Here is a 16,406-nt window from a genome sequence, read left to right on the forward strand (position 1 = left end):
ATAATAATATAATAATATAATATAATAATAATATATAATATAATAATATGATATAATAATATAATAATATTAATCATGATTCTTCTTCTTCTTCGAATATTAATGGTCCTGGTCTTAAAAATGATACGATGCATGAGGCGAGACGAAACAGAAACAAAAACTATGAAGTTTGTAGAGCTACAATCAGCTACAACTTACAGCGCCACTAGAATGAGATAGCATGATTTTTTCTCTCTCGCACAATTTCGACGAATAATGGCGAACTTCACGTGTCCAGACTCTTATTAGAGGGTCGCTAGATATACTGTGGTGCTGCCATGGATGTAGGTGTAAAGTGGCGGGAATCGGACGTGGACTCAGTCTGGTTTCGCAGCAACTGCCATTCGTACCGCTATTAAGTGAGAAGGACTTACAGTTTGCTCTTAAAAATATTGTGCCACGCGTGTACAGAGACGGAAATATTCTGCATCAAGGAGCACCGGCGTCGACGTGCAGTGTTTGTAACAATATTGTTTCAAAGACCTCGTGGCTGGATTTTATATACCGAAACTGTTTCGTGCCAAGGTGAGTGAAAATTCATTAATATCTTCGTATTTTTAATAGTTTATGCAGTTATTAAGTGTTAAATAAACAATTATGGGTTACATAGTCGAAAGACAGAATTGGCCAAATACGTTTTTTCGATCTAATTAAAAAATTAATTGCTATGTAATGCTATAATTAAAGAGGTTAGGATATGATACCGGCCGATGCCGGCGTACGACTGTTCGGTCCGTCGTGCGGAGCGCTTGATTGTCGAAAACGTTGCATCTCTGCCTAGAATTAACGTTCGATCTTCTTCTTTTTTTTTTAAATTGGGGTAGCTCGTCGAAATATTAATAATGGCGTTATTATTTTTTTGAAAAAGAATCAATTTGTTGCTTAAAAATAAAAATGTTTGACTATTGTTTATTTTTACTTTTTTTTGTCCAGAAAATGAAAAGTTATTACACTTTTCTAGGTTTTTTTTTTATTTTACGAACAAGAGTAGCGTTTGAATTAATCAAATAATTTGTTTTTACAAATTTGAATTGAATTTTATACGTATTTGCAACTGTTTTTTTATTAACATTTTCTTCACTTTTTTTTCTTAAAATGTACGTCGACTCTTTTAATAGTTTTGATAGCATTGTAAAATTTTTTTTACAGATTCGCAGTATGGATAATCCTGTTTGTATTATTTGCAATGAATCTGGTGGAGATTTAAGGACGATTCATAGTAAGGCGATAAACACTCTTATAGATTCTAGCAAACAAAGAAAAGACAACAAGTTTAAGTCGTTGGAAAAATTAGCATCAGCCCATGTACACTTTATTTGTCAGAAAAAATATAATAGAAGAAGTTCAATACATAATGCTTCAACAGAACACATCAGAAAAAGTTTGGAAGGTAAAAAAATAGTCAAAGATGCTCTCGATTTCGATTTTCAAAAACTTTGTCTGTTTTGCGGCGGTACTTGTTTATCCAAGGATCAAATTAAATTTGTACAAAAACCTGAAACAAGGGATAAAATAATTGAAGCTCTTGAAGAACGAGAAAAGTCGAGTATATCTGATAAAAATTTACTTGCACGTTTGCGAAACAATCCAGACTTGCCTAAAATTCAAGCTAGATATCATCCAGATTGTATGTCTCAATTTTATATGAAAAAACTTTCGAATCAAGTTGGGCGCCCTCCAAGCTAAAATACGACAGAGTTTATAGAATTTGCGCTAAATTATATCGATCAAAATCAAAGTGAAAGTCAATTTTCTCTAAACGAGATTAAAGAAGAATTCAAAGGCAAAACTATTCCAGAACTAAAAACCATTAAGTCGAGATTCAACAAGGCCTATCCCGACGAAATACAATTTGTACATTTAAAATCAGATCTAATTATTTTGTTTCGAAATAAAATTAGTAAGCAAGCTTGGCAAGAATGGTATAAAAATCAACAAGAAGATGTCGAATTGGAACGAAAGAGAATTGTTAAAATGGCAGCAAAAATTATCTTGGAGGACATCCGATCAACTATTTACGATAAGAACAATTACAATCTCCCACATTTCAACGACAAAAATATCTTTGAAAATATTCCAGAATCTTTAACAAATTTTCTTGATGTTGTTATGAAAAGTCACAAAGCTGTAAGTAGAAAAAATGATTTCAAGTGGAAAAAGAGAATATCTACAATTGCTCATAGTATAATAATGTCAGCCCGGCCACGCACATTTTTATCGCCAATTTTACTCGGTCTGTCATCTATGATGCACAAAAAATATGCATCAAGAGACTTGATTGATTCATTGTCGTATTTGGGTTTGTGTGCGACCTACGACGAAACCTTGCGCTTTGAAGCGTCAATTTTAGATGATCCTGAAAATCATGTTTGTAAATCTGAGTGTTTTGTTCAATACGTTTTTGACAATGCTGATCATAATACCTGTATACTTGATGGAAAAAACACGATGCACGTTATGGGAGGTATTAAGGTTGCAACTCCGTCATCAGATGTCATTTCAAAAAAAAATATTACTCGATTGAAGAAAATTCCTACTTCAGAAGTAGTTGGCAAGTTTGGATTTATACCATTATTACATTTCGAAAAAAAAAATGCACAGGGCCTAAAAACAGTAATTGTGAAGGATATTTTAACCAATGATTTTAACAAACCAAAGATGTCGATTGAAGATTTTACCTGGCTTTATTCGAAATATTCTAATAAAAAATCAAATGGCTACAGCGGCTTTATGGAAGAATTTCATTCAAATTGTGACTACAAAATGTCGAAAATTATTCCGTTACCATTTGTTAATAATCCGCCAAGCGATTGGAATACAATTTTTACTGTATTGGTAAAAGCATCAGTAGAAACCAGAGATAAGCATGAACAAACTATTTGTTTTGTTACATTTGATCAACCGCTGTATCAAAAGGCTCGTTACATTTTATCATGTGTAGATCCAACAAATGACGAATATGGTTTAATGAATGTTAGAGTAAGACTTGGTGGATTCCATACGCTAATGTCGTTCCTAGGGTCAATTGGATTTATAATGGATGGAAGCGGACTCAAAGAAGCTTTTGCCTGTATATATGCTGATAATTCTGCAGAAAAAGCATTTACCGGACATGCGTATTCCAGATCCATTCGAGCACATTTTCTTGTTCAAGTGGCTTTAGCAACAATTATTTTTGAATCACTTGAATTAACGGACGAACAAAAGGCAACGTTCGACGGATTTTTGCAGAATTTACGCAAAGAGAATGTAACAGATGATATGCAAAATGAAAAGATTGTAGACATTCAACGCAAATTTACAGAACATATCGACGACATAGAAAAAAAAGGACCAACGGCGCAATTGTGGATTCAGTACTGGAATATGTTGGCGGTCGTTAAAGAGTTTATAAAAGCTGAACGTTCGGGAGACTGGGATCTACATCTCGAAGGTGTTAAACGAATGATTCCGTATTTTCATGCATCCGGCCATAATAATTATGCAAAATCAGCTCATATATATCTGCAAGATATGTTGGAGTTAAAAGATGCAATGGGAGAGTATCCTTTTGAGAAATTTAAAGCAGATAGTTTATTTACGATTAGACGTACTGACAAGTTTTGGTCTGGAATTTGGTCTGACATGACCATTGAGCAAGCACTAATGAGATCGATGAAGACACAAGGCGGATTAACGCACGGCCGTAATCCCAACCGTGAAAGCGTTTGCACAAAATTTTTATTAACAATGATAATTCTAGTTGATATATGCAACGAAATGGAGAACTTTTGCAATGTTTCTTATTGCACTTCTGAACAACATGTCGACTCGACGGAATCAAGGATTACGAGAGACGTTTCTGATCTTGAAACAATATTACAATTTTTTGGCACGTACAATCCGTTTCCAGAGACACGTAATATTATGTCAATTTTTTCTGGAATTGTCAGCGATCTCAAGGAAGGAAAAAAAGGCAATGAAGCGAAAAATGCTATAAACTGTCACAAAGCATTTGAAATAGGCTTGGCATCTGTAAAAGAAATGACGGGGAAAAATTTTGGGGAAGTAACATTCAAACGGACGAACAGAGTCAAAGCTCTCAGTAGTATTCATGCCTCGATCAAAGTTAACGACGACCTCGTTCCGATAGATCCATTATTATTGTTTCAACGTTTATGCGCCAATATTACTGAGAAGACTGACATGAGGATGTATTTAAAATTCGAACTTGCTCCATTCCCGCTCTCAATTTTTACAGAAGACGGTTTTCGAAAAAATACGAAATCGGACCTGTTTGGTTATTTTACAAAAACTGAACCCCCTCGCGGAGACTTGGTGCACGTTGTTGATGGCGGATTTTTGTTGCATAAAGTCGTTTGGCAAAAAAATGATACTGTGCAAGTGATTAATCAAAAATATTTGAATTTTGTACGCAAGCATTATACAGACGACAGTTTTATTGTGTTTGATGGCTACCCAGACAATAAGTTAGATACAAATACTACAACATCCTCAACAAAAACAGCGGAACGCTCAAGACGAAAAAGCACTTCAGTAGTTCCTGCCTTTATAGTTGAGCCGCAAACCAAAATAACTCTTTCACAAGCCCGATTTTTATCTAATGAAAAAAATAAGAAAGAATTGATAAAAGAGTTGTCAAGAATATTTAGATTCGAAGGATATACCGTTAGACAAGCTGAAGAAGATGCCGATTCGCTAATTATATATACAGCCATTGAAATTGCCGAAAAAAACAAGATTGTAAAGACAACAACAGGTGTTGCCGAATACAAAAAAACTGTCGTTGTTGTTGGACAAGACATAGATCTGTTGGTTCTATTAAATCAATTGAATTCATCCGACGCAAGTATTTATTTTCTCTCGCCAGGTGCAGCCAATACAAATGACTCAATTTATTCGTCAAATAGTTTTCAGCATAAAGATTACCGTTCGATTATTGCATTTTTACACTGTTTTTCTGGTTGTGATACAAATTCTGGATTTGCAGGCAAAGGGAAAAGAAAAATAGTTAATTTGTTAATTGCTACTCCTGAACTAACAGATTTAGTAAAGCCTTTTTACACAGCCGATGCAGATCCAAAAGTCATTGCTCGAAATGGCTGCAACTTAATTAAATCGATTTATAACTGCAAGAACTTTAATACATCTCTTGATGAATTAAGATACCAGCATTATAAAAAACTAGTACAAACTTCTACTTTTAAATTGGAAAAAATTCCACCTACTACTGGAGCAGCTATACAATTTTCGAAGAGAGCATATTTCCAACTTCAAAAGTGGCTTGGAAATGATGAAATCAATGCAACACTGTGGGGTTGGAAACAAGTAATTGTAAATAATCAACAAATACTTATGCCTCGCTTCACAGAAGATCCTGTAATCCCCGAAGATCTATTAAGAATAATTTCTTGCAATTGCGGCAATTCAGATTGTTCAACGAAGTCATGTGGATGCCGAAAACTTGGCCTAAAATGTACAGAATTTTGTCAAAGTTGTCCGAATGACGACTGTTGTTCAAATTTATACGAGCCTTTAAGAATTCTACACGATTCGGAAGACATTGAAGTCGAAGTCGAAATTGAGCAGCAAATGCTTTCGGAGAATTTGGAAGATGAACTATTAGAAGAAAGTAGAGATAACATGGCATTTGAAAACGAATTTTCCGATCACGAATCGAACGACGATCAACCGACTCCGTCAAAAAGATCAAAACTGGCGTAAAATTATGTATTCTGTGTAAATTCTTTAATTATATTGTAAATATGACACTATGTACTAGATGTAATATATTTATTGTAAAACGTGAAATAAACAAATTATTTTAACAAAAAAATAGAAATTTTATCCATTTATTTATAAAAATTACGTAAAAGTTTAATATATAGGCACTGTTAATCAAAGTCTTAGGTTATTAAAAATATTAACCTGTTTTACGTGAAAAAAACTTGTAAAAGTTGAAAAGTTGAAAATTTTAGTAATCAACATAAATCTTCATTTAAATACTACAACAAAATAATCTCTTTAATCGAGTTGTGAAATACGTTTTCTTACGTATTTTTTCTCGTAGAATCGAATGGATGAACTACTTTTTGCATTTTGTAGTTAATTTAAACAAATAATCAACAATTAAACAAAAAAACTAAGTTCCAAAAGCGATTTTTTTGGTTTTTCGCATTTTTAAACATATTTTTCCATAGTGACCTCTATATATTATTAAATAGTTGAAAAGTACATTTAATAACAAAAAAAATGCGACCCAGTAGAGCATTGCACGATCATTCTCCTGGCCACAAAATCTTTTTGAAAAAGGGGGTGTTTTTTTGAAAAATCGAATATCTTAGAAACTATTCGCTTCTCCAAACTCTAAAAATTTGTAGTTATTCTAGACATTCAAAAGTAGTATTCCACCAAGTTTCATCAAAATTAAATCATTTTTCGAGAAATGAAAAATAAAAAACCGAAAACTTGATTTTTGGCATTTAACTCGGAAATTTTTAGGTTATGTAAAAAAATGCCCTCTACAAAAGTTATAGATTTTTTCAAGACCTACAACTTTTGTATTTAACATTTCTTGATAAGATGTCAACTTTTACCGGAAATCGCCAAAAAGCATTTTTACCCCCTTTCAACCCCCCTAGTAAACAGGTTACCTCACGGCTGCTTGGACATTAATTTTTTTTTTCATCCTTATAAGTCCCTTGACCACCCCCAATAGTCGGATTTCGGATAAATTTTTTTTCCTCTCAAAACCTAATTTGCCTGGTCTATATGGCTTATTGTAGAAGGCCCATTATGCTTCAGGTCTTAATCCTAAGATCCTAAAATTCAACCAATAAAGCTGCCAGTTCTAACCAAAATTTGAACTCTATTGGCTGAATTTTAGGATTAAAACCTTAAAACCGAAGCATAAACCAGGCATGACTCGCAAGTATAATTATAATTATAATCGTAATTGTAATTATATTTATTGTATTACTATTATTGTAACTATTTAACTCATATACATATTAGCAGGGTTGGGTAGTAACTAGTTAAAACGTTAAAAGTTAAAAAAAAGTTAAAAGTTAATAACATTTAACTTAACTTAGTTAATTATTTAAATGCATTAAATTTTAATTTAACTAAGTTACTTTTAAACGTTAACTTTTTAACTTTTTTTTAAGTTAAAAAATTTTATCTCTTTTAAATATCTAGAAAAATAATAACATATAATAAGACTAAGGCCGGAATCTATAGTCTGAACATAGTCTAATGGGCCTTCTACAATAAACCGTAAGTCACAAATCATAAGTCATAAGTTAGAAATGGACCAATCACAGTCGTCAATTTTTAGTTTCTCACTTCCGTTATGGGCCTTCTACAATAAGCCATAAGTCATAAATCGGAAGTAAGAAACTAAAAATTGACGACTGTGATTGATCCATTTCTAGCTTATGACTTATGATTTGTGACTTACGGCTTATTGTAGAAGGCCCATTAAGATGTTAATGCCTGGTTTATGCTTCAGGTCTTAATCTCAAGATCCTAAAATTCAGCCAATTAAGATGTCAGTTCTAACCGAAATTTGAACTCTTTAGCTGAATTTTAGGATTAAGTCCTTAAGACCGAAGCATAAACCAGGCATAATACGGCACTCTGATTGGTTCATGCATTAGTTTAATATCATTTCGAATTATTATTATTATTATTAATTTTTGCATGTGATTCTGCAATGTATATGTATGATTCTGAGGAACTATGAGTTTTGTTATTATTTAATATTTTGTCATTATCGATACGTTGTATTTTTATTGATAGTTTATTTTTAACTTAAAATGTAATTTTTTTAAATGTCACTCTTGTATCTTTTCTATGTGCTGGCTGTTTTTTTAAAGTTATATAATTTATATAGTTATATCGTTATGTGTTATATACTTATCACATATAAATAAAAAAATTAAAAATTTAATTTACTTAATAATCTATATTGTAGTTATTTAATCTCATTTTAAGAAAAATTAGGACATTTTGATCAAAAAATTATTTTTTTCGAAATTAACTTTTTTTTCAACTTGAGTTAATTCAATATTGACTTAACTTACGTTAAGTTAATTTTTTATTTCTTCAACTTTTAACTTAACTTTATTAATTTTGTAAAGCCATTAACTTTAACTTTATTCAGTTAAAAAAAAACATTAATTTACCCAACCCTGAGAAACAAAGCCCTAAGAAATCGATAATAACGCGAATGTATAGTGCATATCACTTTTTCGGTAGAGTGACTGCTTATATCTCTGCCAATTCAACCGAAAGCACTTTTCTATAAGTTTTGTGCAGGGTCCTTTTATTATAATGTCTAAAATGTATTTTTTGTATTTGATACATACAGAAAAGCGATCGATTGCTAGCCAATTCGAGCTCTTAACATTTCCAGAAGAGCGGGAATTTGCTAACTATGATTTCAAAAACTTTTTTGAACAAAAAATGCAAACAAAAAATTATTTGCACAATGCGGAATTAAACAAAAGAAAAAAGACAGTTCTAGTTTTATTCTAATTATTTCATATGCATTGTACTTATTAATCTTTCGTACGCACGCACGCACAACACATATATACAATATACTATATGTTTATATATGTGTAATTTATTGTTGCATATACAATAATATTACATAACGTACAAAAAATATCAAGTATATCTATTTTTTAATGAACACTTGTCACTATATATACAATATATAATTATATAATATATAATATATAACAGTATTTGAATATCAGTAATTCACAAATAGCAATAAAAATATAGTTGAAAATGTGTATAAATTTTGTATATATTGTATTTACATAATGTACAGAACATCCAATTTTAGTTTGAACGGACAAAAGTTATTTGATTTTGAAGGAATTTATCGTAAAATAGTAACTTTAATTTGATTTTATCTGGCATCTTTAAGATTTTATGTAAATCGCTTTTCTTAAAATATAAGACCATATAAAGTATAAAAACAATCTAAATCGAGCGGTAATAAGGTTTTAATAAATTTTCTTCAAGTTTATAATATTAAGTATAGAAAACATAAATATAAAAAAAAATTTATTGAACGTTTTGGAATTCACAGCCTCAAGTCCTTCTTCAGTAATTCTTACAAATGTTTCTTTGTCGTTGAATTGACACATTATCTTACAGTCGAAGAGACATGATACAGAATTATGCTAGTATGACAAATTAATTCTTTCAAAGAATTGATTTTCCTGTTTTCTATGTAAGTGTAGAATTTGTGATGTGGTAATACAGCATATTTTATTACATGATAAATTAATTTTTCACGATATTTTGCATAAAAAAGTATTAGTAAAAAATTAATATAGTTTGCAAAATATTTAACATATTTTTAAATTTTGATATATATTGCTCTTATAAAATATTTACTTTTTTATACACAATTATTATTATATTTTTACAGAATATCGAAGAAATAATGTTACAAAAATTCATTTCGATTTGAAAATCGGCCAAAAGTTGTATCGCGTACCAAGCCCTGATTTAAATAAATAAAAATATGATCCTGAAGATATATCAGTCAAGCTCAAATTAAAGTCACTATCTTTTGTCTTTTCACAAGTAATTTTTGTTTGAGATATTTTTTCTTTTTTTCATTATTTTACAAATTGATTTTTTAATTAAAAAATAACATGTACATGTGTCAAAATCTCCTTATCTATTGTATCACGTGTATTATTATTTTATTATTGTAGGAACATATTTTATTGGTAACTAGCTCATTCTATATAACGATAATATCAATTAAATACTAAATTGACTGAATAATTGTACTCTTTTTGTAGATAATTATCATGATTTAAAAATAGATCACATGTGCGCGCACACATAGAGATCCTTAAGCGTAGAGAGAAGTCTAGTTAATTACAAACTCGGAAAATATTTCGTCATCTAATTAAAAGTGTCCCAAAATAATGTACACATGTAGTAAAATTTGCAAATATTGCACATCAACTAACCTCTGTAGGATATTTCTTTATAGATCGTTGGACGCATTCCGCTATTGTGGATCTGAAATAAAACATACACGTGCTAATAAAATTCTTTTATATTAAATGAAAGAGATAAGAACAAAAAAATTATAATATTCTGAAATACCTAAAGACTTTTTGATGAAGAAGATAAGCACTGACATGTCCAGCATTGATATAACGAACTTCAGCTCCCGGCCATATCGTTTCCAAACTCATGCAATGATCTCGTGGTACATAAGCGTCATTCTTGGCACAGACAGCAATAATTAATTCAGTGTCAACGGGTATCTCAAAATTCTTCAAATGTGTGCACTCGTCCATTATACCGCGCATAAATTGCAATGCCTCGTGTTCACGCCATTTGTTGTCTGAAAACAGCGGATGTTTCGGCACTGGCAATAAGCAAACTCCTGTCGTAGAAAAGACAACGATCGTATAAAACCATGCTTACATACTGTCTAGAATCGCCAAACACAAAGCTAACAGATAACAAATATATCTGAATATACAGGGTGAGGAAAAAGTATGGAAATCCTGAAAAATATCTCAAAAAATATAAGTTTTACAGAAAAATGTTTCAAATAAAAGTTGTAGGATTTAAAAAGATCTATTCAATAGTCTCATCAGTTTGACCCTGGCTGGCGTCGTTGAGGTTAAGTCAAAGTCATCTTGAATTTTTTAAATGGAACACCCTATTTTTTTATTGCATATTCTTATAGTTCTTCTCAATACCTTTTCAAAACACTATAATTTTATTCATTTTGGGTCAGCCGTTTCAAAGTTATTGAATATTTTATAGTAAGAAGTAATAGACACCCGAAGGCAAGATCGGAGGATGATCCAGCCAACTAAGACAAGATTGCTTTTGTTGGCTGAATCATCCTCCGATCTTGTCTTCGGGTGTCTATTACTTCTTACTATAAAATACTCAATAACTTTGAAACGACTGACCCAAAATGAATAAAATTAGTGTCTTGAAAAGGTATTGAGAAGAACTATAAGAATATGCAATAAAAAAATAGGGTGTTCCATTTAAAAAATTCAAGATGACTTTGACTTAACCTCAACGACGCCAGCCAGGGTCAAACTAATGAGACTATTGAATAGATCTTTTTAAATCCTACAACTTTTATTTGAAACATTTTTTTCTGTAAAACTTATATTTTTTTTAGATTTTTCAGGGTTTCCATACTTTTTCCTCACCCTGTATATATTTAAACTGCATTAATTTAATCGCAAGAAAATGAAAACTGAGATATACACAGGTTGTTGCATTTTAAATGATCACTTCCTGAAATTTTCATTGTAATTTTAGAGAAAAATATTTCAGATAAAAGTTGTACAAGTATCATTGATTTGACCTTGAAAAGTTGTTTGAAGAAGGTCACTATCAATTTCTTGAATGAAACCGTAATAAAATATATTTCATTGAACATATTTTTGTAACTCACTTTAAGAGCTTTTCAAAACACTATAATAAAGTCTTTTTATGATTAATATCTTTCAAGTTATATTGGGTCTATTTTTTGTTCCTCCACTGTCTAAACTAGTGCACACGGTGCAATAAGTTAAAGTAAAACAAATATACGTTTGTTTCACTTTAACTTATTGCACCGTGTGTACTAGTTTAGACAGTGCAGGAACAAAAAACAGACCCATTATAGTATGGCCGAAATCATCATTACTCAAATCAAGTATCCCAAACATGAGGCGAAGAGACTAACATAAATTAAGTTCTTGCGCTTACATTTACGTACGTTCAAAAAAATAGAGATTTGAATTAAGCCACACTTTATATAATCATCAGAAACATTTCGAATAATGTCAATGTTACCGTAATATTAAAGTCTCATAAATCAAGAAGTTCTTAATGAAAGGGGGCTTCATTATACCATTTTGAAAAGGTTTCTATATAAACTATAGAAATCTGCAATGAAAAGTAGGACATATATGTATGTATAGGTTTGCTCCCGCCGTTTTCATATAGATAGTTTTATACCTGTAAAAACGGCGGGAGCAAACTTGTATACCCTATATATATGTATATCCATTTCAAAAATTATGAATTTACGTAACCTTCAAACAACACTTTCATTTGAAACATTTTTCTTTAAAATTGCAAACAAAAACATTTTAAGGAGTGATCATCGTTTAAAACGCGACACTGTGTGTCTGACACTGTTTTTCTTTTATTTATAGACTACTGTAAATTAATGAATTATACTTGCAGATATACAAGTTAATTTGTATGAGATTACCTTTGAGAGCATTAGGATCTTTTGGTTTAAATCTTTTGGAAATCAGATTTAAGGGAAATATCTTGGCTGCTGCTTTCTCTTCAGCGATTTGATGTTGAATCTGATTGCTGTTATTTTTAGATTCACATTCAATGGAAACATGAATGTCACTATGATTATCGATAAAATTGGTACTAATTGCATCACCTTTAGCATTATTGTCTTCGTTGCTTTCATTAAACTCTTTCCGCAACTTATTTACTCTTTTCATACTTGCAGGAAAATGTTTTGCAAAATGTTGACCAGCTAAGAAAGCATCCTAAAAACATTAAATATTCAACCAAAATAAAGACAAATTTGAGAAAATTATTAAGAAAATTACAAAAAACATATACTTACATCGTGATCAATAATCTTCACCATTTTTGCAAGATCATTTTGATATACTTCATCCGAAAAATATTGCGTTTCCAAAAGTGCCCAATTTATTGATGCACTCATTACTCCTTCCGTAAATACGGGTGAAGCAGTTGACCACGACAGACAAGGTACTAATGAGATTGGCTTCGGCCAATTAGTAGCTGCTAAAGATGCCATCTAAAAAAAACATGATATTTAAGTATATATAATACTAATTAAATTTTATTTCAAAATAAAAACCAACATGTCCACCCATTGATAATCCAGTAAGAGCCAATGGACTAAATCCATGTTGTTCACACCAGTTTAACAAAACAATAGATTCCATTATCAAACAGCCTCCCATAATAAAAATATCACACACATTGTGCAGACTGGAACGTCTAAAAACGAGTGAGAAAAGAATACAGTGAGAAAAAACAAATCAGTATGTAACTTTGTACTTTATAACCTTAATTATAAGTTCTTACTTTTGATCATCTGGCTTTCTTAGTCCATAAAATGGATTTTCCAACAGTATTGATGCAATCCCAGATTCCTTGAGTAGTGGTTTAGCGATAAGATTTCTACGTCGCCAAAAAAACTAGTTAATAAGTAAAATATGTAAATATCTCATAAAAATAAAGGTATACCATATTGTATACTTTGAAAGGACAGCATGCTAAACAGTAATACATGATCGCTACATACATGATCGCCTGTTCCTGCAAGGTGTAAACAAATCGGCTTTATTTTATGAGAAATCCATTTAGATGGTAAAACCATCTGAAAGTAGGCCATCTTGGTTTTATCTGGCATTATTCCAGGAAGATGCTTCTCAAAAGGTGATAGAAATTGACCCTCAATTATATGACAGTCTGACCAAACTTCGTCCTATACATAAACATATATATTATTATTATTATATAACAATGGAATCTATGTTATAAGAATGTGATATAAAATACTTTTGTTATCTCTATTGGATAGTCAATTGGTATCATATTATAGCATGCTTCCCGGTTTGCGATAACTTTCCTGAATTCAAAGATTCTGAAACAAAATTGTTTGAATATTTAGATACTTATAGATATTATGCATTATAAACATTATAAATATCACACATAGAATTGACAGAGAAATAGTATTAAATATTCAATTATATTCTAAGAATTAGAACTAAAAAGAGATAAAAAAACCAGTTAAACTAACATATTTGTAACATTTATAAATCTATTTATTTTTCGAAGAAAATATTCATTCAGTGCTGAGTCATATAATATCCACCTATCAATAAGCGAGTTCAAGACGGCAAAGCGGCTAGCATGAAGGAAGATATATACTTCCTGGCGGCTAGGTATGCTTGCCGAGCGATTGAATATAATTGGTTATTACTTATAGATCCAACCAATCATACTCGATCGCTCGGCAAGCGTACCTAGCCGCTTTGTCGTCTTGAACTCGCCCTATTATTTGATATAAGGAGTGCTTGAAACATATATATACTATATATATATATATATATATTTGAAACAACAATGGAAATTTACCCAAACAATCCAAGGCACAGTATAACCATACTGTGTCCAAGATGTGAAGTGGTTGGCTATTAGCATGAAGGAAGATATAAGGAGACTCCACTCGGTCTCGCCAGTCTACAAGACATGAACCCATTTTAGGTTTCGAGTTCCGTTTCCGATTCTCGACACTCGCAGCGCTCGTGAATTTAGTAGTGCTGCGCATAATGAGTGCGAGTAAGAGAAATGATCATTTCTCTTACTCGCACTCATCAGAATCGGAAGCTGAACTCGAAACCTAAAATGGGTCCACTTTTATTTTACGGAGTGGAGTCTCCTTATATCTTACTTCCTGGCTATTAGGTTAGATAAGGTTAGTCATTTACCTTTTTAAATTTTGAGGATTGCCCCAACCCTTCGTGAAGAACTTGGTGAGCAGGATGCTCCGATAAACTGCGTCCAATCGACTCGGCGGCATTGCTACGAAGTATCGGATATCGACTTCGCCGTTTACTTGTACCGTGTCGTCGTCGTTATCGCCAACGTTGCCGTTGAACAAGATCCGGTATTCTTAAGCATTTCACACAAAGAATCGAACGATCCCGCGTTTACGTATCATATCCCTTCCATAATCTGATAATCTCCCGAATCTTCGGCGCGCGATTGAATCGTTTCGCGGCCGTGGAAAAAAACAAAGCTTCCACGACACGATGACCATTGATGTAGTATGTACATGGTGGTAGGGATGGGCGATACAGTATCGATATCTTAAAATATCGATACTTTTGAGTTTGATTTTCGATATTTTGTATCGATTTTTTATCTTTCGATATTAACATGTATCGACAGTTTAATAGGCATATCGAACTTTCGATACAGTCTTGAATTTTGCTCATTAAGATGCTTTTTCATGCGCAGCACGCTGCAGCAGCAATTCGTTACTATTGGTTAAGAATTTAATGCTTTTTCATGCGCAGCACGCTACAGCAGCAATTCGTTACTATTGGTTAAGAATTTTATGTAAGCTAGATGACGCACTTCCGGCGCAAAATACATTTTGCCGCAGTTCGTTGAAGTTGAACCGAACGAACAGCAAGCAGCAAGCGATAAAATCGAGAAAGCATACAATATGTCCGTCGTTTCATTATGAAAATATTATTTATTGCAATAAATATTAGGAAAATAAACGAAGAATGGCTTCGGATAAGGTACGAATGTTTGTAAATTAGATCATTTTATTCTTTACACTTTACTTTTCCAAATTTGTGATAAAGTATAAAATAATCTAATTTACGAACATGTGTCCGTACCTTATCCGAAGCCATTTTTCGTTTATTTTCTTAATATTTATTGCAATAAATAATATTTTCATAATGAAACGACGGACATATTGTACGTTTTCTCGATTTTGCCGCTTGCTGTTTGCTGTTCGTTCGGTTCAACTTCAACGAACTGCGGCAAAATGTATTTTGCGCCGGAAGTGCGTCGCTAGCTTACATAAAATTCTTAACCAATAGTAACGAATTGCTACTGCAGCGTGCTGCGCATGAAAAAGCACCTTTAGACACGGTTAGGGGCTACGCAGAATAAAAGGAACAGGGAACAGAGAACAGAGAACAGAGAATAAGAATTTCAACCTATCAGAAATCAAGTACTATGGAATAAACAATGTGTATTCCATAGTACATGATTTCTGATAGGTTGAAATTCTTATTCTCTGTTCTCTGTTCCTTTTATTCTGCGCAGCCCTTAGAGTCCCTGTAAGAGAGTTGTGTCAATCTTGTATAAATTTTCATTGGCTTTGAAGTAAAATGGCGGAACCAATCATCGATGCTGTTATATCCTCACTTTTGAATAATGTGAACGCGGTGGTTTAAATTTTAAAAGTTGTAAGAGTAGAATTTACGTTAAATTATATAATATTGACAAGTAGACAAGGTTAGAACGTCACTTTCGACTACATAATATCTGTATCTTTTATATATTTTTAATTCGAAGGCTTTATAATAATGTATAGACTTACTTATAATTTTGATATAAGAGCTGGATCGAGAAAAATATCGAGACTCCACCGGTGCTGGGACTTAAACCGAGGCCTCGTTGCCGTTCGTATTAGCAAGCTTTCGTCTCGCCTGCCACCATGACTTTACGCTCTTCGTAGTATAAGGTCTAGCGTCCCTTTCTGCTAGAGT

At 32.0% G+C, this 16,406-nt stretch overlaps 2 protein-coding genes across 2 annotated transcripts in view; one reads left to right on the forward strand and one right to left on the reverse strand.

Moving 5' to 3' along the window:
- LOC108774578 (uncharacterized) overlaps nucleotides 1–5,763 on the forward strand; it is a 9,197-nt gene extending 3,434 nt beyond the window's left edge. The window contains exons 2-4 of the mRNA XM_018540717.1: nucleotides 1,189–1,670; nucleotides 1,941–5,657; nucleotides 5,727–5,763. Of these exons, the coding sequence (XP_018396219.1) occupies nucleotides 1,189–1,670; nucleotides 1,941–5,657; nucleotides 5,727–5,763 (4,236 nt within the window). The remainder of the gene's footprint in view (nucleotides 1–1,188; nucleotides 1,671–1,940; nucleotides 5,658–5,726) is intronic.
- Nucleotides 5,764–9,743: 3,980 nt separating this feature from the next.
- LOC108774580 (protein ABHD18) lies at nucleotides 9,744–14,886 on the reverse strand. Its single transcript, XM_018540720.1, has 9 exons — nucleotides 14,601–14,886; nucleotides 13,666–13,750; nucleotides 13,409–13,591; nucleotides 13,189–13,301; nucleotides 12,963–13,101; nucleotides 12,698–12,895; nucleotides 12,320–12,617; nucleotides 10,186–10,471; nucleotides 9,744–10,098 (listed from the first exon to the last, which is right to left on the reverse strand). The coding sequence occupies exons 1-9, from the start codon at nucleotides 14,690–14,692 to the stop codon at nucleotides 10,038–10,040; spliced, it is 1,455 nt and encodes a 484-aa protein (XP_018396222.1). The 5' UTR covers nucleotides 14,693–14,886; the 3' UTR covers nucleotides 9,744–10,037.
- Between the last annotated feature and the right edge of the window lie 1,520 nt (nucleotides 14,887–16,406).

Source organism: Cyphomyrmex costatus, unplaced genomic scaffold (assembly GCF_001594065.2).
Source record: "Cyphomyrmex costatus isolate MS0001 unplaced genomic scaffold, Ccosl1.0 scaffold264, whole genome shotgun sequence".
Taxonomy (NCBI): Eukaryota; Metazoa; Arthropoda; class Insecta; order Hymenoptera; family Formicidae; genus Cyphomyrmex; species Cyphomyrmex costatus.

Bases quoted from the DNA above. Each gene is read 5' to 3' on its own strand.
- LOC108774580 (XM_018540720.1), bottom strand. From the start codon at position 14,692: ATGCCGCCGAGTCGATTGGACGCAGTTTATCGGAGCATCCTGCTCACC. The intron at 13,592-13,665 runs GTATTTTATATC...GTTTATGTATAG, and splicing joins ATCCAATAGAGATAACAAAA to GACGAAGTTTGGTCAGACTG. The intron at 12,896-12,962 runs GTTGGTTTTTAT...TGTTTTTTTTAG, and splicing joins GATTATCAATGGGTGGACAT to ATGGCATCTTTAGCAGCTAC.